Source organism: Leuciscus leuciscus, assembly GCF_965113295.1.
Source record: "Leuciscus leuciscus genome assembly, chromosome: 15".
Lineage (NCBI taxonomy): Eukaryota > Metazoa > Chordata > Actinopteri > Cypriniformes > Leuciscidae > Leuciscus > Leuciscus leuciscus.
This window is the reverse complement of record NC_138739.1, coordinates 2132154-2154266: the sequence shown is the minus strand read 5'-3', so window position 1 is coordinate 2154266 and position 22113 is coordinate 2132154. Positions and strand designations below refer to the sequence as shown.

The 22113-nt window shown below is 37.5% G+C and overlaps 3 protein-coding genes across 6 annotated transcripts; 2 read left to right on the top strand and 1 right to left on the bottom strand.

Annotated features, from left to right (window-relative positions):
• Positions 1 to 21: 21 nt before the first annotated feature.
• Positions 22 to 2980, bottom strand: pth4 (parathyroid hormone 4). 2 transcript variants are annotated; one of them, XM_082138796.1, is made up of 2 exons: positions 2506 to 2980; positions 22 to 1351 (listed from the first exon to the last, which is right to left on the bottom strand). In XM_082138796.1, the coding sequence occupies exons 1-2, from the start codon at positions 2595 to 2597 to the stop codon at positions 1084 to 1086; spliced, it is 360 nt and encodes a 119-aa protein (XP_081994922.1). In that variant the 5' UTR covers positions 2598 to 2980; the 3' UTR covers positions 22 to 1083. The 2 variants fall into 2 exon arrangements, with proteins under 2 accessions (XP_081994922.1, XP_081994923.1); XM_082138797.1 differs by having other exon boundaries at positions 22 to 1348.
• A 1582-nt stretch (positions 2981 to 4562) lies between these two features.
• Positions 4563 to 10454, top strand: srsf3b (serine and arginine rich splicing factor 3b). 2 transcript variants are annotated; one of them, XM_082138784.1, is made up of 6 exons: positions 4563 to 4683; positions 7236 to 7446; positions 7532 to 7666; positions 9512 to 9550; positions 9839 to 9925; positions 10005 to 10454. In XM_082138784.1, the coding sequence occupies exons 2-6, from the start codon at positions 7244 to 7246 to the stop codon at positions 10030 to 10032; spliced, it is 492 nt and encodes a 163-aa protein (XP_081994910.1). In that variant the 5' UTR covers positions 4563 to 4683; positions 7236 to 7243; the 3' UTR covers positions 10033 to 10454. The 2 variants fall into 2 exon arrangements, with proteins under 2 accessions (XP_081994910.1, XP_081994911.1); XM_082138785.1 differs by having other exon boundaries at positions 4567 to 4677.
• A 5814-nt stretch (positions 10455 to 16268) lies between these two features.
• On the top strand, positions 16269 to 21243 carry cdkn1a (cyclin dependent kinase inhibitor 1A). 2 transcript variants are annotated; one of them, XM_082138793.1, is made up of 3 exons: positions 16269 to 16475; positions 18445 to 18814; positions 19669 to 21243. In XM_082138793.1, the coding sequence occupies exons 2-3, from the start codon at positions 18448 to 18450 to the stop codon at positions 19722 to 19724; spliced, it is 423 nt and encodes a 140-aa protein (XP_081994919.1). In that variant the 5' UTR covers positions 16269 to 16475; positions 18445 to 18447; the 3' UTR covers positions 19725 to 21243. The 2 variants fall into 2 exon arrangements, with proteins under 2 accessions (XP_081994919.1, XP_081994920.1); XM_082138794.1 differs by lacking the exon at positions 16269 to 16475 and adding an exon at positions 17657 to 18043.
• The last annotated feature ends 870 nt before the right edge of the window (positions 21244 to 22113 follow it).

Sequence of the window (22113 nt, the reverse complement as noted above, 5' to 3'; positions counted from 1 at the left end):
GCGGTTTACTTAAAAGCATCTTTAATCACACACACATAATAAATCAAAAATACTATCTGTTTATATCCACACATACAGATAAATATCATAACAGGGAGATATCTGAAACCCATCATACACATTCTCTGTATAAGTAAACAAAACACGTACAAAACAAAAACACCATTGTCTTTTTTTTGTAAGTATACCAAGGTAATGTTTTTGGACGTGTACTAACCAAGGTAAATCACGGTAAATGTAAAAGACTTACAGGCAGATTTACAGGTGAAGATCGCGGGTGACTGTTAATCTGCGCGCGCACACGTAGAAAACGCGCCAAAACTAGATCGCTTACATTCTAATCAACACATTTGTCTTTACAAAACTGTCTCTCATAGAGACAGAGCGCATTTAGGCCACGCCCACCGGGCGGGAAAACGATCCCACCGTCTCCATTGACTCTGTATTGAGTGAAGCTGCCTCCTCCTCGTCATTTATGACTTATAACAAAACACAAAACAGTGTCTAAAAGCTGCTGTGTGACGAGGTGTACAGCAAACAAGCTAAACAACCCAGAAATAAGTGTTTATAAGATGTAGACCCCAAAAAACGAGCGTTTAAAGACACAAAAGTGGAGACCGGCGATTGAGAGAGAGAGCAGCGTGTCGTATTACTCTGAGAACTAACGTAATAATAGCTTATCTTACTGAAATATAATATATAAAACTGACATTTGGATATTTGACTTACCAGTGACTATATTACTTCACACATAATGGATTTTTAGTGCATACTGAGTGTCAGGGTCCCACAGTTTACCCATTCGTTCCAGCCGGTATCCACTTTTGTATCCTTTAAACGCTAGATTTTTGGGGTCGACAGCTTATAAACACTTATTACTGTTTTTTGTATAGCTTGTTTGCTGTACACCTCGTCACATAGCAGCTTTTAGACATCGCTTTGTTTTATGTTTGTTTAACCCTAAGGCAATACAAAGTCAATGGAGACGGTTGAATTGTTTTCCCGCCCTGGCTTCAGATTATGATGCGTGTCGCTCTGTCTCTATTACAGACGGGTCGGACTGTCATTGGTCAGAATAGGTGGTTATTTGTCTGCATGCAGTTCTGGTGTGAGGTGAGGTGTGTACATGTCTCTCAGCAGCGTCTCTAGCGCCCTCTTGTGGCCGGGCTGAGAGTTGATCTGCCCCGGAGCCCGAGAGCGCCACCTGCTGTCCGGGTCCTCAGGGGTCACGGTGCGCATCTGGGCCGTGTGGAGACCCTCGATCGCACTGGACAGCCAGATCAATCTCTTCAGGCTCTGGATGGAGCGACCGCGATCATGCATCAGCTGATGCTCAGTCACCGCTCGTCTGCTGAAGAGAGACGTATAACCTCAGAACAGAGAAGATCGAGAGATAGAACAGATGGATGGATTGATGGATAGACAGACAGACAGACAGACAGACAGATAGATAGATAGATAGATAGATAGATAGATAGATAGATAGATAGATAGATGGATGGACAGATAGATAGATAGATAGATGGATGGATAGATAGATAGATAGATAGATAGATAGATAGATGGATGGATAGATAGATGGATAGATAGACAGATAGATAGATGGATGGACAGATAGATAGATGGATGGACAGACAGATAGATAGATAGATAGATAGATAGATAGATAGATAGATAGATAGATAGATAGATAGATGGATGGACAGACAGATAGATAGATAGATAGATGGATGGACAGACAGATAGATAGATAGATAGATAGATAGATAGATAGACAGATAGATGGATGGACAGATAGATAGATGGATAGATAGACAGATAGATAGATGGATGGACAGATAGATGGATGGACAGATAGATAGATAGATAGATAGATAGATAGATAGATAGATAGATAGATAGATAGATAGATAGATAGATAGATAGATAGATAGATGGATAGATAGATGGATGGACAGATAGATGGATAGATAGATGGATAGATAGATAGATAGATAGATAGATAGATAGATGGATGGACAGATAGATAGATGGATAGATAGACAGATAGATAGATGGATGAACAGATAGATAGATGGATGGACAGATAGATAGATGGATAGATAGACAGATAGATAGATGGATGGACAGATAGATAGATGGATGGACAGATAGATAGATAGATAGATAGATAGATGGATGGACAGATAGATGGATAGATAGATAGATGGATAGATAGATAGATAGATAGATAGATGGATGGATAGATAGATAGATAGATAGATAGATAGACAGATAGATGGATGGTTGGAGGATAGATAGATAGATAGATAGATAGATAGATAGATAGATAGATAGATAGATAGATAGATAGATAGATAGATAGATGGATAGATAGATAGATAGATAGATAGATAGATAGATAGATAGATAGATAGATAGATGGATGGATGGTTGGAGGATAGATAGATAGATAGACGGATAGATGGATGGATGGATGGATGGAGGAAAGATAGATAGATGTACCTCTCATTCTCCTGACACTGTACGGCTGCGATCACCATCAGGATCATGAAAGCGAGTCGTTGAGATCCTGGAGTCTTCAACATCAGAAACATGAGCTCACACTCGTTTATCAGCAGAACGACACTATACCAACAAACCACTGAGTTCCTGAAGCTACTGACTCTCTTTCTCAGCTCTCAGGGTTTATATAGACCTCCGCCACCCCGCCACAGGAAGTGACATCACGCACTTCAGAGGAAACAAGTTCCTCCTCCTCGAGCCCCAATTACGCTTTAGTTGCTTCCAGTCATTTATAATGGATGGATCAAACTACTGATTAATGATGTTCCAGTTCTCGTTCACCTCACTGAGCTCAAAGGCTCCTGGGATTGAGTTTTGGTTTCTTTTTTTGTGGATTGTGAATGTGCTGAGAAAGGCTGTGAGAACCAGCTGACGGAGACTTGGTTTGAGGGTTAGGACACGGATGCGGGAAGGTTTGTTGAAAGGGAAAAACTTCTAAACAATAAAGCTATTGGTGTCCATAACAAGCGTTCTAGTTAAAATGCCTTTTCGTTGGAACTTGAGAGCTAAGCAATAGCGCCGACGTGTTTCCACGTCAGAAGAGCTTCGCTGAAGACCCTCGCTCCATAGCGACCGTCTCAGATGTGGTTTCTAAGGGTTAGGAATGCAGTGGATGTCCTGATGATGATGATGATGATGATGAAGATAATGATGATTTCTGTAAAGTCAAACTTCTCTGAATAGCAACCGCTCGGATCCCCACAGACCCACAGAAACACTTTACTGGGAGAGTTCTGACAAAAATGACCAGTTTGTCTCATGTTAATCCAGACCTCTATAACTCTCTTCCTTCTCTAGAAAACAAGAGGAATATTAGCCTTCAGTGGCCATACAGCATACTATAAACATGAGGAGATAGATAGATAGATAGATGGATAGGCTAGATAGATAGATAGATAGATAGATAGATGGATAGGCTAGATAGATAGATAGATAGATAGATAGATCGATAGGCTAGATAGATAGATAGATAGATAGATAGGCTAGATAGATAGATAGATAGATAGATAGGCTAGATAGATAGATAGATAGATAGATGGATAGGCTAGATAGATAGATAGATAGATAGATAGATAGATAGATAGATAGATAGGCTAGATAGATAGATAGATAGATAGATAGATAGATTGATTGATAGATTGATGGATAGGCTAGCCGCTAGATTGATAGATTGATAGATAGATAGATAGATAGATAGATAGATAGATAGTCTAGATAGATAGATAGATAGATAGATGATAGATAGATAGATAGATAGATAGATAGATAGATAGATAGATGGATGGATAGGCTAGATAGATAGATAGATAGATAGATAGATAGATAGATCGATAGGCTAGATAGATAGATAGATAGATAGATCGATAGATCGATAGGCTAGATAGATAGATAGATAGATGGATAGGCTAGATAGATAGATAGATTGATTGATAGATTGATGGATAGGCTAGATTGATAGATTGATAGATAGATAGTCTAGATAGATGATAGATAGATAGATAGTCTAGATAGATAGATAGATAGATAGATAGATAGATAGATAGATAGATAGATTGATAGATAGATAGTCTAGATAGATAGATAGATAGATAGATAGATAGATAGATAGATATCACAAAATCATAAATTAGATTTAATTTAAAAGCTTAAACACTCAAAATTCAAAAACTTTTAAACCTTTAAGGGCTCAATTTTTGTGGTCAACTTCAAATGTGGAGTTTATAGTACAAATAATTTTGTAAAATATATATTTTTTGTAAATAAATAAAGCATGTTGAGTTCAGTACAGTTACAGTAAAGTTTATAACCTTCTATATATTTTTATATGTGTTTTCTCTTCTGCAATAATCTGCAGTGTCTCTTTAAAAGCAACCAACTTTGGGTCTGTATTCCAAAGCCTTCATGATTTACAACCACCCGACATGAAAAACCCTGTTTTTGAGCATCTCATGATCGATCGCAGCGTCTGAAGCCCCGCCCCTCTGCGTGCGTGATGACGTACATTACGTGAGGACGTACATTACGAGCCTCCGTATTTCCGCGCTGCGCCATTTCACAGCGGATCTGATCCAGGAATCAAACACACACGGTCAGAAACACGCGACGCTGACGGTAAACGTACGTTTATTCTCTTTCATTGTGTTCTAATGCATTTCATTTGGTTGTTTGTGTGTTTGGATCACAAGCGTTAGCAGACGGTTTTGCCTTTTTGCTCAATTTGTTAGTTTTTTTCGCAGGCGCCATTTTACTATTGACCCAGATTAGCGGTTAGCAGTTTACTTCCAGTCTTTAATCACGCGTGTTACATCAACATTCATCTTGATTATGTTTACAGCAGCTATCGCAAGTTAAAGAGACAGTTCGTGTTTCATTGTGTTTTGTGTGTGTTGTATTCTGTGTTCAGTCGCGTGTGTTCGTCGTGCGCCATTTTGAGCCGCGAACAAAAGCAGAAATAACGCGATTTTTCGTTATTTATGTAAGTTAGGCCTATTTTACTTAATTTTCAGGCGCTGCTCTTATTTAGTCTTTATTTCTAAATGTATTTATTTCGTTCTGCTCTAAATATGTAACAAGGCAGTTTTGTAGTAGATTAAACAATGATGCATATTAGGAACTCAAACACCATAAAGTAAAAAGCGACTCTAAATGGTCGTTGTTTCAAGCTCGTCTACAAATTCTTTGGCAAGACAAATACAATTATTTTGTATTATGCCAAGACACCATTCGAGAGAGACAGGTATTGGGGGATGGAGAACGAAACCAGCCACACCTCCATTAACATCATCATCATCCCTCTCTCTATAGGCATTCTCGGGCTTATTTAAATTAGTGTACAACCGACACGTGGACTAGTAAGACTGGGTATCGACACACATTTCACAGTTTCTTGTGATTTAAAAACAAAACAAAAAACCTTACGAATATTAACCATGGTTTTACTACCGCTAAAAATAAACACGCATGGTTAATATAGTTAAGCAGTGGTAACCACAAATTAACAATGGTTTTGCTACACTCACCATAGTTTAACCATGATATTTGTAGTAAAACCGTGGTTATACAAATGGTAATGATCCATCAAAAACACCTAGGCTACAGTTAGCTAACACTTTTACTGTAATAAAACTATGATTTATTTTCATAAGGGTAAATCTCTGGCCATAACATAATTGTTTTCATAACAGTTGAAGAACGGACTACGGGTGAAAATATAATCTACAGTGCATATATTTATGTAAATGATCATCTCTATAGAGTTATTTTTCTGGCAAACCGTTGTGGATGGTCATTGAGTGGCTTTTCTGAGGTAAATGTGACTATTGTTTACAAGCTGTTTTATTGACTTCTTTCTGCGTTTGAAACACTGATTGATGGATTACATGAGACTAGAGATGCACCGATTGATTGGCTGGTGACCGGAATTGGCAGATTTGTGATCGGCTGCGACCGGCCGGTCAGTCTGACAAATGCCGATTTTATGCCGGTCAAATGCACTCGGGCGCCGCATGATTAACATTGCGCAACATCAGCATCACACGTGCACACGGAACACACATGTAGGAAACCTCATGAATTATGTCCGTTCAGACGGCAAGGGCGTATTTTTTTTTCGGCGTGCATGTTAATCAATGAGTGCATTCACAACGGGAGCAGCGCGTGAGCGTCGCGAGCAGTGAAGCGCGTGTTTCGGCGCCGAGTCTATTTGCTGCACTGCTCACGCTCAAATAAAGGGAAAGCACACTTTTGATGGACAAAATAGCCTTAATAGGGTTTCACAAAAAAAGTGCCCAAAATGCACAGAATTTGCGTGTTTTAACAAGAACTGGAGTAGGCTATGTCAGAAAAGAAAACGAAGACTAATATTTATAGAAAATGTACCCATTTAAACTTGTTTTATTATTCAGTTTGTACAAGTGATTGCAATAGGCCAGTGTGTGTGTGTGCTTTGAGAAATATCTTTATACTGCAAGGCTATAGGCTATTTAATTTTTTATTTATATATTTTATCGCCATTCCCTGTTTTCATACAGACGTTAAGTTTCCTAAATACATGTATAAAAAAATTATTGGATATTGAATGTGAAAAGGAAATGGTTCTTCCATAACACTGCACTTTAGATGTGTGTGAATTACCCACACCTGGAGTAATTTATATAGGCTAGATCTATTTTATAGCGTTTATCTGTTCAAAAAAATATGTACTATGCAAATTGTAAAATGTTCTATTACAGAAAAGATATAAAATAAATATTTGTGTGTGCTGTAAAGTGGTTAGAAAAAATGAAATCGGAATCGGCTAAAATCGGTATCGGCAGGTCAAACTTAATGAGAAATCGGAATCGGCCCAGAAAATTGTAATCGGTTGTAATTGATGTAATTGTCATCATTCCCTCTGATGTTCATGTTTATTTGCTGCTGTAACTAGGATTATAGAGGAAGAGATGATCGGTTTAACTGTCAGCACACGTTAAACATACTCAAACACATTTATTGACTGAATTTCATGATAATATCAACATTTCATATGTGACCCTGGATCAAAAACCAGTCACGAGTCGCACGGGTATATCTGTGGCAATAGCCAACAATACATTGTATGGGTCAAAATTATTCATTTTTAAATGTATTTTAAATCAAAATGTAACCCCTCGTACTCTTGTGTTGTGCAGATTGAGCCATGCATCGCGACTGCCCTCTGGACTGCAAAGTGTACGTTGGGAATCTTGGGAATAATGGGAACAAGTCGGAACTGGAGAGGGCGTTCGGCTACTACGGGCCCCTGAGGAGCGTCTGGGTGGCCAGAAACCCTCCTGGTTTTGCATTCGTCGAATTCGAAGACCCTCGTGACGCCACAGACGCCGTTAGAGAACTAGACGGACGGTGAGTGTGGATCATAAAGCTAGTTATCATCATCATCATCAGCAAATTACTTCACGACTTCTGGTCTAATCGACGGGTCACGCAGGACTCTCTGCGGTTGCCGAGTGAGGGTGGAGCTGTCCAATGGCGAGAAGCGAACTCGTAACCGGGGTCCGCCTCCATCCTGGAGCCGACGTCCACGCGACGACTACCGAAGGCGTAGCCCGCCCGCCCGGCGCAGGTAAACCCGTTCTCCCGCTCACCTGTCTCTCTGTAAACTGTGTTTCAGAGGAAACTAATGCGATTCTGCCCCCTTCGCCAGTCCTGGATGCCACTGCCCTGCCGGTGCCACGTGTCCCGGTTCTGATGGGCATCTGACGGAGATCTTTAGCTCCTCCATCTTCATTGTCATTGATAACCGTTAAGCAATGATCTGACTGGGCTTCTCAAATTCTGATAGTTTTGTTTAAATGCAGATCCGCGAGTGATTATTTGGGCTAATCTCGTCTCATGACGGCGCCCGGGTTGTTTCACGCCGAAATTAAAAGTCGGAACAACAAAAATGAGCTTTTTGATTGCTTGTTGTGTAGGCTAACACTTTACAATAAGCTTCTGTTTGTTAATCTTAGTCAACGTGAACTAACAGTGAAATTATTATAAGTCTTGGTTAATGTTCATTTTAACATTAAGTATTTTATTATTCAGTGTTAGTGTAACGAGTGTATTGCATTAGCAATGGGAGCTTATTGTAAAGCGCTACTGCTTTTAGCATCGTCATGGTGTTTTGATGACAATTTAGCACCTTTTTTACACCCAAATTCTCATTACTGTTAATATTAAGTCATTGCGATCATTTAATTTGTTTACTTGATTTAAAATGTAAAGTGAGGTTTTTCTACCATTTATAATGAGAATTTTGGCAGTGATGGATGTTTAATTGTCCTTAATTCCTAAAAAATAAGCTTTATTTCGGATTGAAATTTGACCCGGATGCGATATGCGCACTCTTCTTGTGCAGCGCTATTCAATGTTGACTATGCTAACTTTGTGAATTGGCCGCCCAAAGCCCAGTCGCTTGTTTTCAGTAATCTGCTCGGCTCTAGTAATGGTTGGAATGCAATCTTTTGTTGACTTAACTTTACATGAAAAGGTTGTTTTTATTTTCTTATCTTATCATCTCTATATTAATAAAAATGAACCCCGTTGCAGAGTCACCACCATGCCTCTCCTCACCACCCTCTGAGTCAGTCTACTAGTCTTCTTTCAGCATCATGTGACCAGCGTGCCCCAATCAGCTGGCTGGGTTGGTGTCACATGACCCAGGCGTGGCCAGTCATCAGGTCGCACCAGCCCATTGGTTCCTGAGCATGCCGTTGTCAGCTCCTCCTCCTCCTCCAACCTTAACACCCAATCGGCAGCGGCCCACTTCACATTCCTGACCAATCAGCGTTTTACGTTCCCCAATGTCTACACTACCAACCACCAGCAACAGCCTTCGGCTAACCAATAAAAGCAGGAAAAATCCACTACATCCAGCCCCCATCCGCAAGCCAGCTAATCAGCTAGCAGCATCTGGCCTACACTTTCCCGCCAATTCTGCTCCCCGGCCGCCACCCCTTCGCCTTTTCTAGCTTGTTGAAAACCGAAAGACTAGTAAGTTTTTCCTGCTTCATACAGTTTAATGCTGAATACAGATATAAGATGAGGAGAAATCTCCTGTTGAGAGTTGAAACACACAGGGTTGGTATCTTGACTCCGTTAAGATTAGGCAAAAGCTGATGGGGAGCCCAAGCGGAGGTTCAGGTTACATAAGAAGCGTGGGCTTTGAGAGCTGCTCTTGCTTTCTGTCAGTGTCTTCATTCTGTTGGGGTTGTTTGCAGTGCGTTGAGTTTTTCTACTGTGTAGCTCTCTGTACTGGAGCGTAACGCTCTTAGCGAACGCTCATGTGGCGAGATCTCCACTCCACCCCTGTATCAGGGCGGTGACGAGTGTGTGACTGTTAGCAGGCTGGAGTTTCAGGGCTTTTGAGGTGCCTTCGTGTGTCGATCGCCACCGCGTTTACTCGCTCTTCTCTTCTCTTCTTCAGATCACCCAGGAGGAGGAGCTTCAGTCGCAGTCGGAGCAGGTAAGAGTTTGCGCAACTTTACACGCAGGAAAACGGCACTATTGCGCGATATTTTAAATCAGTTTTTTATTTTTATGTTTTCATTTTATGGTAACTTTAAATGCGTCTATTTTAGTTGTTTTAGTACGTTGTTTAAACTAAAATGAGATGTTGCTTTGGCAACTAAAGTTTTATTTTCTTTCAGTTAACGCTTTCAGTTAAATTTTTTTTTTTTTTTTTTAAATTAAGTTGCGAACATTTTTACGGTTTTAGTTGACAATAATAACCCTGGTTCTGGACTTGGTCTAGATCTCTTTCCAGAGAGCGCAGGAGGGAGAGATCGCTGTCCCGCGATAGGAACCACAAGCCCTCACGATCTTTCTCACGATCGAGGAGGTAAGAGTTTTGCTACTTTATATCGTCCGGCCAGGAATGACGTCCAAAGGTCACATCTCGACTTTTTTTCCGTTTACAGTCGTTCCAGATCTAATGACCGGAAATGAACCACGACACAGAGAAAAACGTCGTGACGGGAAATCGTCGATCAAAAACTTTGAAAAGACTTTATTGCTCAGAGTCCCCCATTTATTTTGTTTTTTTTATGAACATTATTTTAGCGGTTCTGTTTCCTTCTGTAGCTGCAGTTTTAATGCGACGGCATTCCATCTCACACTTTTAAGACTTATTTGTGTTTTTGCCGGTGAATGTGATTGGTCCTGCTGCGATGAGCTCATTTCCTGTCGCCTGAGCTCGACCGCTAGCGTTTTGCTTTGTGTTTGTGTGCGATCAGAGGGGGACGATGTAACGACACTGTGTCGCCAGCAGGGGGTGGAATGAAGAACAGCTTTCATTCTCGTTTGTTTTTTTCCTTGTAGTGTTTGTACTGTTTATAATGTTGATTTGAATTAAAACTCATTACAGAAAATATCCTGTCTCTGTGAATTTTTACAATATTGTACGTGTTTTAATTTAATAATTGGCTATTTTATAGGGTTGTCTGAATTTAAAGTCCCCCTGTAAAACTCATCTTTGATCACAAAAAAGACTTAATGCCTTTTTTCCCTTAAAGAATAATTCTTCATGCCTTAAAATATCTTGACTAACTCGACACCCTCGCCTCATTTAGTATGCGTGGTTCTATGAATATGCAAATGAGCCCCGCCTCCACTCACTCAGCTCAGAGATCCACTGGTTGACGATCACACGTTGATCTGATTGGTTACAAGGAAGTTTGTGATGTCAGAAACACCAGCGATTTCAAAGCGTGTGTTTGAGACTGTCTTTGGTTCACTGCAGTTTTAAGGAGGAAATACTCAGCAATGCTGTCGACTTATGAACTTACACATGGTTTGTCTTAAAGCGTATTAAAAACACCACATAGACACATAAACTACATTAAACGCTGGATCTTCACCACAGGGGGACTTTAAAATGTTTATTTGTAAAGTGTTAATTTACTCGGATTTTATCCAATAATTACAAATGAAGAACAGTTCATACAGGGTTAATCAAGACATTAGCTCATTTACAGTATTATCTTTGCAAATGTTAGATAATAAAAATACAACTGTCCCTTGTTTGTTCATATAGTTATTTTAATTTGTTTAAACATACAACCTGTGCTCTATTTATTTATTTTTTGTAAATGTAGAATTTAGATTAATGCTATAGTAGTAGAATATTTTCCTAACGAATAACATTGAAATTAAGTGTTACCACAAAACTCTTTGCATATCGTCAATATAAGAGCGTGTGGCAAGTTGTTTTTGTAGCCGTTTATAGTGTTAGCATTGTGAACATTTCATGTTTGTGTACAGTAGTGATCACTGACTCGCTGAAGATCCTGGTTAAATATTAAACTATATTGACATCTGATCCTTGTTTGAGGTTTTATTGTAAGTTGTCCGGAGCTTAATTTCAAGATCTAATTTTGAGATGCAGGTTTTCAGTAAAATCCCTCGCATGACGAATCTGACACGGACAGACAGTCAACATTAAAAGTAGAAATATAATAAAGGGAGAAATGTTCTCAAATACTTAAATGTAATTAAAATGGGAACAGATCATGTGTATCTGTATATGTGTAGTTGTAGTACCAGCAGAGGGCAACCATCAACTTTTAACTCTACATTGACTCTTATCTGGATTGCTTGGAGTTTTTAGATGATTGCTTTTAAAAAACTCCCGATTGCTTTTAATCCAAAGTCTATTTGTCAACTAGAGCCTCTATTATATATATAATTTGAACTCAGGGGTTTTCTGGGTTATTTGAACTGGGGACCTTCAGGGGGCCACAAGAGAGAGCTAGGGAGCTAGATTAAACTAATTTACACATTTGATTTTTAAAAAATTAAGCAAATAAATATAATAGAATACAAATTTAAAATATTTGTTTAAAATTATAAAATATTCACAAAATTTATTATAAAAATAAAATACAATTTGTTTAAATACATTTTGTAAAACTAATGATTTAATTGAAAATATGAAAAGCAGTGGCTTTTAGATAGATACAGTGCCCTCCACAATTATTGAACCCCCTGGTAAATATGATCAAAATTGGCTGTAAAAAATAAATCTGCATCGATTATCCTTGTGATCTTTCATTCAAAAAATGTGCAAAATTCTAACCTTTCATTGAAGTAAAAGAATTGAAAGTGGGGGGAAATCACATTATGAAATAAATGTTTTTCTCCAAAACACGTTGGCCACAATTATTGAAACCCCTAGAATTTTTTACGAGTAAAATATCTCTGAAGTATATTCCCATTAATATTTACCTTTTTTAGTACACCAGGGTGACTAGGAACATGAAACTGTCCAGCTATGACTTCGTGTTTCACAGGAGTTTAAATATGAGGAAACACAAAGGCCAAATCCCCTTAATCATCCATCACAATGAGTAAAACCACAGAATATAGTTCTGATGCGTAGCAAAAGATTGTTGAGCATCACAAACTAGAAAGTGGCTGTAAGACAGTAGCTAAAGAATTGAAAATCCCAATTTTGACCATCAGGGCAATAATTAAGAAGTTATAACCAACTAAAGATGTTATGAATCTGCCAGGAAAAGGACATGTGTCTATACTGTCTTAATGCATGGCGAGTATGAAAGTTTGAGTGGCCAAAGACTCTTCAAGGATCACAGATGGAGAATTGCAGAGATTAGTTGAGTCTTGGGGGTCAGAAAGCCTAAAAAAAAAATTATCAAACAACCCCTACATCCCCACATGTTGTTTGGGAGGCTTTAAAAAAAAACCTCCTCGCTCATCCAAAAACAAATTCCAGCAAATTTAATTGTCAGACACGACTGGATCTTCAAACAACACAGGGTTCTGTGGTCAGATGAGACTAAAACAGAGCTTTTTGGCAGCAAACGCACTAGATGGGTTTGGTGAACACAAGGATAAAAAGTACCCCATGTGTACAATTTAATATACCATTGGATCTTTAATGTTGTGGGCATATTTTTCTGCTGGAGGTCCTGGACTTCTTGTTCAGATACATGGCATTGTGGATTCTATCAAATATCAACAGATAAAAAATCAAAACCTGATGCTTTCTGCTAGAAATCTTATAATGGGCCGTGGTTGGATCTTCCTTCAGGACAACGATCCAAAACAAACATCAAAATCAAAACAAAAATTTGTTGTGGAGCACAAAATGAAGCTTCTGCCATGACCATCCCAGTCCCCTGACCTGATGAGTGGGCTGAACTGAAGAGGAGAAGCACCAACATGGATCTGGGAATCTGAAGGATCTGGAGAGATTCTGTGTGGAGGAATGGTCTCTGATCTCTTGTCAGGTGTTCTCCAAACTCATCAGGCATTATAGGAGAAGACTCAGAGCTCATCTTGGCAAAAGGAGATTGCAAAAAGTATTTAATAAAAGGGTTTCAATAATTGTGGCCAACGTGTTTTGGAGAAAAACATTTATTTCATAATGTGATTTCCCCCCACTTTCAATTCTTTTACTTCAATGAAAGGTTAGAATTTTGCACATTTTTTGAATGAAAGATCACAAGGATAATCGATGCAGATTTATTTTTTACAGCCAATTTTGATCATATTTACCAGGGGGTTCAATAATTGTGGAGGGCACTGTAGATGTGACAGATAGTTCCGGTCCTTGATTCTGATTGGTCGAAGCTGTTGTAAATGACTCCACACACACCTGTGACCGCATCACATTAGTGTTACACAAACACACACCTGTGAGCGCGTTACATTAGACTAGTGTTACTGCGCAACTGCTGTTTGTGATGCTCTGTTGCTGCATGTGTTGCTTAGCAAACTCTTTGGAACTACATTGCTTGGCGGAGGAATAAATGTGTTATAAAGTTATATTTTTTGTTTCTGTTGTTTATTTTATGAATAAAATCAATATTAAAATGAATATTTTTATGGAGTAACTGTTTTATAAAAGCAATAAGCCCCTTGAAGCCGTGATTTACAGTGGATTTAGAACAGCTAAGGGGGTTTTACTCTGCGTCGTGCCTAACAACGGCCCTCAGCTGTTCTACATCCACTGTAAAACACGCTTCGTGGGGCTTATTGCTTTATTAAACATGAATTATTCACACTGATTAAAAAACATGACATTTGATTTTTAAATAAAATAATTGTAGCAATTAATAAAATACACCTAACACAGTACAGCACTACAATGAGTAGAAAAACGCTTTAATGTGTTACTTAATATTTTACACATTTATAATATTACTTTTTCACAGTATTAATTGTCTTTATACATAAGAATATTAAAATGTATGTAAACAGTGCAGATAGTCTGTGGTTTGATGAGGTGTAGTAGTGAATAAATCTGGCGTATTATATCCTTCATTCACGCTTCTGCTAAATGACGTCACGATTCAGCCCAAACAAACAGCAGTCATAATTCTAGCTTTCATAAGATCACTGATCACAACTTAGGTTACATAACCTCTAACTTAAACTCGACTTCAGGGTGGTGACTGACTGGCAAAGTCATGTAATGTTCACGTTTTGTACCTGCTGACAGAGAATGAGTTATGATGGATTATTATATTCGCTAGTTTACAGACCAATAACCGTTTACTTTTCCCGCCATTGTAAATCACGTTTAGCAGTTCACTCAGTATCTTCTGGTTTGACAAATTAATTTCTAAAAGTACAAATATTCCACGTTTTTTCAATAAATGCGAGCTCATAAGGCTGCATGTATGAAGTTTGAATTCAGTCATATTAATAATGTATCACCAGAGCGAGACTGAATGAATCTGAACGAATGAATGAACAGAAACTCAAACTTACCCGCTCTTTCCCTCGCTTTACTCACGGTGACGTCACGTTCTGATGAGTCACGCGTCGGGTGACTCACTGATTTTTTTCCCGCGGCTTCCTCGCGCAGTGGAATGTTATAATAACCGCCATGTCTTGTCTGACTCCCGCCAAACCGCAAACACTAATGAATAGCGGCCATTAATTAAACTAAAGAATGGCCTTTCCTGCTGATTGTCGTGGGAAGGATGGACTTCATTACTCGGTCGGTCTCATTAGTGATTTTATTTCATGCTGTTGTGTTTATTGACACTAAATTAGGGCAGTTATTGTGTTAATTATTTTATCCTGGATTAAATATTACTATGTTTTATATGGTAAATATATACACAAAAAAAATATGATTCCCTCCATTTGAGTTAAAATAACACTTTTTTGAACACATTTGAACAAATATACTCAGTGAGTAATGTGCATATTTCACACTTTCAAAAGTGTTATTTTAACCCCAAAATGGAGGGAATCATATTTTTTGAAGTCATACTTTTTTGTATTATTAATTTGTGTGTGTGTGATACAAGTAACAATGATGAAATAAACATGTAGAAAAGTTTTTATTTATGAAATGTGCTTTTTGACAAAAGGAGTCTTTATGTGGGCGGGGAGAACACAGAGATATTAAAATGAGTAAAAAATTTGGCGAACTTTTAAAGTCAGTTTTGAAATTAATGTCTTATTTCATATTTTTATGACTTAAGTCAGAATTTAGATTTTTAAGTCATAAGTAACTTTTAAGTAAGAATTGCGACATTTTATGTAATAATTCGACTATTTAATTCATAATTTCTACTTTTATGTCAAAATGTGACTTTCTGTATGTCATTGTGGCTGTCAATAAAATCAAATATTGACAATTAATCTCATGGTTTTCTATCAGTCTTTAGACAGCCGAATTAAACGTGTACAATTCTAGATGTTTGCAATCCTAAATATTTTACAAAACCCCTATCAACTGCAAACCTCTGGGGTTTCTGTCCCTAAGTATATGAATTATACATGAAACAGAAATCAAGTTTACAGGCTAAAAAACATTTTTAAAAAGCACTTTTGGTGGGTTAAAAAGGCAAGATTAAAAAACATTGTTTTTACCAGTAAGAAAGTTCTCAATTATTTCTAAAAGCTATTTAGTCCTATTTTTCTTTTCTTTTTTGCTGGCTATGTGCATGTACTTTTTTTTCTTTCTAATTTATCTTCTCATGCAAGAAGGACAAATAAACGCTTAAAACAAATAGTGTGTGTAATATATATCGGGCGGATCCACTCAGTAACTTCGGGACCTTCTGTTCTGTGACGCAGACCCACAGGAATGTTCCCCTGAAGGCGCGTTCACGCTGTCACATGTGTTTATCGGGCACAGTCCACGTGCTGTGCTCACTAGGCCCCGCCCACCGTCTAGACACGCCCACCGGGGTTCGTAAAAGTTCAGAAAGTCCCTCCAGCGCTGAAGAAGAACATCTCGTATCCACTGCTACTCTCGCCCAGGACTGAGTTTCTCCACTTTCACCTGAAGACACTGCTAAAGTTCAGCTTAAACTCGACACTGCTGTCCAGGACACCTGAAACCTCTCTAGATCATTCAGCAAACAGCGATTTTACACATTTTTAACACTCGACAGAGGCCAAAACATGTAAGTTGCTTGTTTTTCATCGTTTTTTATGTTCATGGCGTTTGTTTAAAGCTATTATCATTTATCACAAGAACGTTAGGCAAACTGTTAATACAACTAGTTTAAACTCTTGGTTGTTTTGAATAACAGCCGAGTAATATAAACATCTCAGACGAACTTTAACTGAGAACTTTTCACTTAACGTTAAACTTGAATATATAGATCAGAAGGCACGTGATTGATTGATTGATTTTTATCGCTGTTTGAATGTTAATGTAAAGTGAACTCATCTTGTCACAATCGCAACCAGTTTTCTTTCCACCGGCTTTCTTTCCACACGAGACTTGTGTTCACGTGGACCCAGAGAGTAGAGTGGGCGTGTCTGCGTCACTTCTGACCAATCAAACAAACGCTCGCTTTCCCGCCGCCGTCTTGAATTTATTTTCGTAATGAACTTTATGTTCCTTCACATGGACTCAGTGGCACCTTCTGTCATGACATCATGAATGATAGATCATATCTTTTCTAAATAAAATATGAATAAAAAAAAAAAATTTAAATGTATGGGCTGAAATCTTTGACAAATAATTTATACATCACAATTATATATTTATTATTATGTATTTATTAAATTTAATATGTAATGTCAGATTCTGACACTTTGATGTGAACTTTGGGCTGGTTTGTCAGCCCTGTCATATTAAGAATGTCAAAAAATTTTTATTTTATATTATATTATCACTAGTATTAAGCCTATTTTAGTTAAATAATAGTTGATTATTGAGTTAAATAATAATATTAAGCAATTTAAATAAAAAATGTTTAAACATTCTCATGGAAAAAAAGATAGGCAAAAATCTTTGAAAAAATTCTTATGACAAAATAATTGTCTTTGTCATAATTTACTTTTTAAGTCATAATTTTGACTTTTTATGTCATAACTTCCACTTTTATCATAAATCATAATGTCAATTTTTGACTAATATTTTCGACTTTTAAGTCATAATTTCGACTATTTTAAATTCATTATATTACCACAATTATAATTTTAGTTAAATAATAGTTAATTAATGAGTTCATATCTCAGAATAAAGATGGGCTAAAAACTTTTAAATAAAATAGATATAAAATGAATAATGATTGATTATTTTAATCAGGAAAATAATTTAAAATTACAATTATTTTTATGAGATTATGACACTTTCATGTGAAATGTTGGTTTGTCAGTCGTAAGAATCTCAATTTTTTTTTTTTTATATTAGTGAGACGTCCCTCATGTATGATGGAAATATTTTAAGTATTTTATGTACTTGTATATGTATATGTATGCTGTGTATTCAGAGCTGATCGTGTAGTTGAGTAAGATGGCGGCCCTCTGCTGGCCAGACGCGCTCACTGCAGTCTGAGGAACATGTCCACACATGTCTCTGCAACTCATGACTCACAGCAGCCTTTAAAAGCTGATCACAGAACAGCAGAAACACGCACACATGAGGAGACGAGACTGACACAGCAAGGTTTGCAGGAGATCTCAGAAACACGGGTTGAGTTGTGCGTTAAAGTCCTCCTGGGAAGTTCGTGTGTAGTATGTGAGTAAGATTGCGGTTTACTTTCTAATTAATTACACAAAAATACAGCAAGGTTCTTAAACTCTACTTCTAGAAAATTAATAACAAAGAAATGTGCAATATTATGTGCTCTGCTTTTTTATGTTTTTAATTAGCCTCTGCAAACCATTTATTCTGTGCTGGCGTTTAGCTTCGCTGTCAATAGAAAAGCCTGACAATATTCCGCCATGTTTCTCACTGACACGCCCACAACTCGAAAATCCCGAGCTTCCCACTCGTATTTACGACATTGTGGCGGCGTTCATGTGCGTTCAACTCGGAAACACGATCTTCTTTACGAGATGACTTGAACGCACCACGTGATGCTCAGAGACGGTTGGTTTCCTCACTAGTAACCGTCACTCTCGTGTCTTTTGCTTCAGAAAATGGCGGCACACAAGCGGATCCTTCGAGCCCTCGGAACCGGGCCGACGAGAAGAAGCCTGTTCGGTCCGGTGGATCGCGAGCAGCTCCAGCGCGAGTATCGCGACGCGATGAGGAAAGACCTGGAGGACGCGTCACGTCGTTGGAGCTTCGACTTCGTCGCGGAGAAGCCGTTGGAGGGCGGAGACTTCCGCTGGGAGGGCGTGTCCGGCGTGCGCGTGCCCGTGCTGTACCGGAGCTGTGAGGAAGCAGCACGGAATCCCGGAGGATCACCGGGAAAAGAGAACAGATTCGGATCGGTTCCGCTGGACGTGGAGAAAACGCCGGAAAAGAGAACAGAGATGAAGAGGAAACAGACGAACATCACAGGTAAGATATACACTATTCATTTCATGTTTTGGATCGTGAAGATTATTAATATTTTTAAAAGAAAAACACCAAGGCTGCCTTTATTAGATTAAAAAAACCAGTAATATTGTGAATTATTATTATAATTTAAAACGTCGGTTTTCTATGTGAATATATAGTAAAGTGTAATTTATTCCTGTGATCAAAGCTGAATGTTCAGCATCATTACTCCAGTCTTCAGTGTCACATGATCCTTCACAAATCATTATCATATGTGGATCTGATTGAATTATTATTATCAATGTTGAAAACATTTTTAGGATTCTTTGATGAATATAAAGTTAAAAAAGAACAGCATTTATTTTGAAATGGAAAGCTTTTGATCAATTTAATTCATCCTTGATGAATAAAAGTATTGATTTCCCCCCCATAATAAAATTCTTACTGACCCCAAACTTTTGAACAGAAGAGTTTAATGTTACAAGATATTCTATTTCAGATAAATGCTGCTCTTCTGAACTTTCTATTCATCAAAGAATCCTGAAATATAAATGTAAACAACTGTTTTCAACACTGATAATAATCATAAATGTTTCTTGAACATCAAATCCTCATATTATAATGATTCCTGAAGGATCATGTGACACTGAAGACTGGAGTAATGATGCTGAAAATAACAGGAATAAATTACATTTTAAAATATATTAAAATAGAAAACAGTTATTTTAAATTGTCATAATATGTAACATTATTACTGTTTTGTTTTTTGTTTTTGTTATCATGTGGTCAATCCTAATAGTTTTTTATGTAGGAGTAAAATGCTGAGTAATAATGATGGTGTGACTAATAATAGACGCTCTCTTTTATCCCGACAGACTTCTACCAGGCGAAGAAGAGGCAAGTGGCCACGCCCCGCAAATCAGGACAATAGCACACTCAGGAACTCGTGTGTGTGTGTCGTGCCTGGACTCATACCCTCATGCGTGTAAAGACATTCAGTAACTGACGTGAACTCAGTGGATCTTCTGTTTTTCTACACCGTCATCTACCTTCAGTCTGGAACCTGTTCCCGAACTCTTCGTTTTCTGTCTTCCATCATGTGTTGTTCAGGAATAGGAATCTGTCGTTCCTCTCCGAGCACTTCCTGTTTATATGTTTGCATTTCAACGGTTAAAATGGACCTGAAAAATCCCTTTAAATTCGATGTGTGGAGGAAAGATTCGAAACACCCATGAACGAATCTTTGCGAAAAGTAAAAGGATTTCATTATGAACAATGACATATTATAAAACACTGATTTTTTTCAGTGCGCACATATTCAAATGTATTGCTTTATTGCACAAAACATGTTTGCTAACTTAAAAAACTGCTATTTTTAAATGTTTGGTGCCAATTATTTTATTTTTTTGACACATAAAAGTTATTGTTATTATAAACGTAAACCTCAATTAAGCTGCCAGTATGTTCTCACACACATTCTCGTAACTGAGCTGCGATTACGTTATTGCAACGTAATTTTTATTTACAAACACTTTACCTTGTTCGTGAAACACGAGCAGAATCGCTACAGTTTTTTTTTCTTCGTACGTTAGTTCATACATCATGTTGCGTTAAATTTAGTGCGGAAATTAATGTACGAATGTTTTACACAGACATTTGCTCCAGGGTTATTATTGTTAAATTTAACTAAAACTGTTAAAAACATTTCTATTAATTGAAATAAAGCTAAAATAAATTTTAGTTGGAAAACAAACTAAATTTAAACTGGTTAAACTTAGAATATTAACATTAGAAATGTTGCTTTACGCAGTTTTAAGTGCTAAAAATAGTAACTGGAAATAAATGATCACTGAAATAAAAAGAAGTTAAACCTAAATAGCACTATTAATATATATATTTAATATGTATGTAGTAAAATGACACAAGCACATAACAATATATATATTTTTTTACTATAATTAACATGAAAGTATATTATTCAAAATATTACTAAAACATCATCAGTTCTGCTCGTGTTTTGCGATACGGCTCCTGAAACTACAGCATATTTACAAACACTCTCAGTTTTCCTGTTGTCATGGAAACACAAGTAAGGTCGAGCGATAACTAAATAAACGTAACGAGAAATGTGAACGCCAGACTTTATACATTGAGTAATTAAGATAAAAAGCTTAATTCTGTGTAAGTTTTGAGTTCCAGCAAACATTCATTAAATTTGTTCTAGCTCTTCTCTGATCCAGCTTGGGGATTTCTGTGACCTGTCTGTAAATATTCTGTTAATATCCGGATTATTCGCTGTTGATTCCGAATTGCACTTGTTGTTTTGTGTAGTTGTTGTGTAGCGTTATTGTTAAAGAGCTCTGAATATATGCCATATTTATTTTACTGATGAATGTTGTATTGTAGATGGATATGTAATTGTTATTTTAATAAAACTTCATGAAGAGAAACTCTGGTGTTCGATTTGATTTTGTATGAATAAATCACTACTTAAAATATTCATGCTGTTGATTCTAAAAAATGTGTTTTTTGTGCTGTGAAGTGTTTTGAGGTTAACCATTTTTCTAGGTGGATGAACTTCTGGTGTTACTCGTGTAAACCGGCCCTTTCTCTGGATTGGTAAGTGAATCTATCATATCAGTCTCATGTTAACAAGTTACGTTTGAAGTCGACATGAAATTGCATTTAACTTCCATCATGTGGTGTATTTTCAAATACAGGTTATTCAATGAGTATCTCAATCTTAATGCTTTTTCTTTTGAAATATACTGTCATTTGTACAGAGCCCCTAAAGGGACATGGTGATGGAATACATATCTTTCAATGTTTTTGCGTTTGTCATGTTCTTTGTGTGCGAACGCAAAGTTTCCCAAGGGAACTCAAGTTTCACAAGGGAATGCAAAAGTGTTACAAACAAACGCAAAGTTTCTCAGGGGACGCAAAATTGTAACAAACCAACACAAAAGTGTTACAAATGAATGCAAAGTTTCTCAAGGGAACGCGAAAGTGTTACAAAACGAACGCAGTTTCTCTGGGAATGCAAAAGTGTTACAAGCTAACGCAACGGTGTTACAAACAAACGCAAAGTTTCTCAGCAAACACAAAAGTGTTACAAAAGACAGCAAAGTTTCTCGGGGAACGCAAAAGTGTTACAAGCTAACGAAAAGGTGTTACAAAGGAACACGGTTTAGCAGGGAACACAAAAGTGTTACAAACTAATGCAAAGGTGTTACAAACTAACAGTTTCTCGGGGAACACAAAAGTGTTACAAGCTAACGAAAAGATGTTACAAACGAACGTAGTTTATCAGGGAACGCAAA

Bases quoted from the DNA above. Each gene is read 5' to 3' on its own strand.
- pth4 (XM_082138796.1), bottom strand. From the start codon at position 2,597: ATGTTTCTGATGTTGAAGACTCCAGGATCTCAACGACTCGCTTTCATG. The intron at 1,352-2,505 runs GTACATCTATCT...GTCTCTCTTCAG, and splicing joins CAGTGTCAGGAGAATGAGAG to CAGACGAGCGGTGACTGAGC.
- srsf3b (XM_082138784.1), top strand. From the start codon at position 7,244: ATGCATCGCGACTGCCCTCTGGACTGCAAAGTGTACGTTGGGAATCTT. The intron at 7,667-9,511 runs GTAAACCCGTTC...TCTCTTCTTCAG, and splicing joins AGCCCGCCCGCCCGGCGCAG to ATCACCCAGGAGGAGGAGCT. The intron at 9,926-10,004 runs GTAAGAGTTTTG...TTCCGTTTACAG, and splicing joins TCTTTCTCACGATCGAGGAG to TCGTTCCAGATCTAATGACC.
- cdkn1a (XM_082138793.1), top strand. From the start codon at position 18,448: ATGGCGGCACACAAGCGGATCCTTCGAGCCCTCGGAACCGGGCCGACG. The intron at 18,815-19,668 runs GTAAGATATACA...TTATCCCGACAG, and splicing joins GAAACAGACGAACATCACAG to ACTTCTACCAGGCGAAGAAG.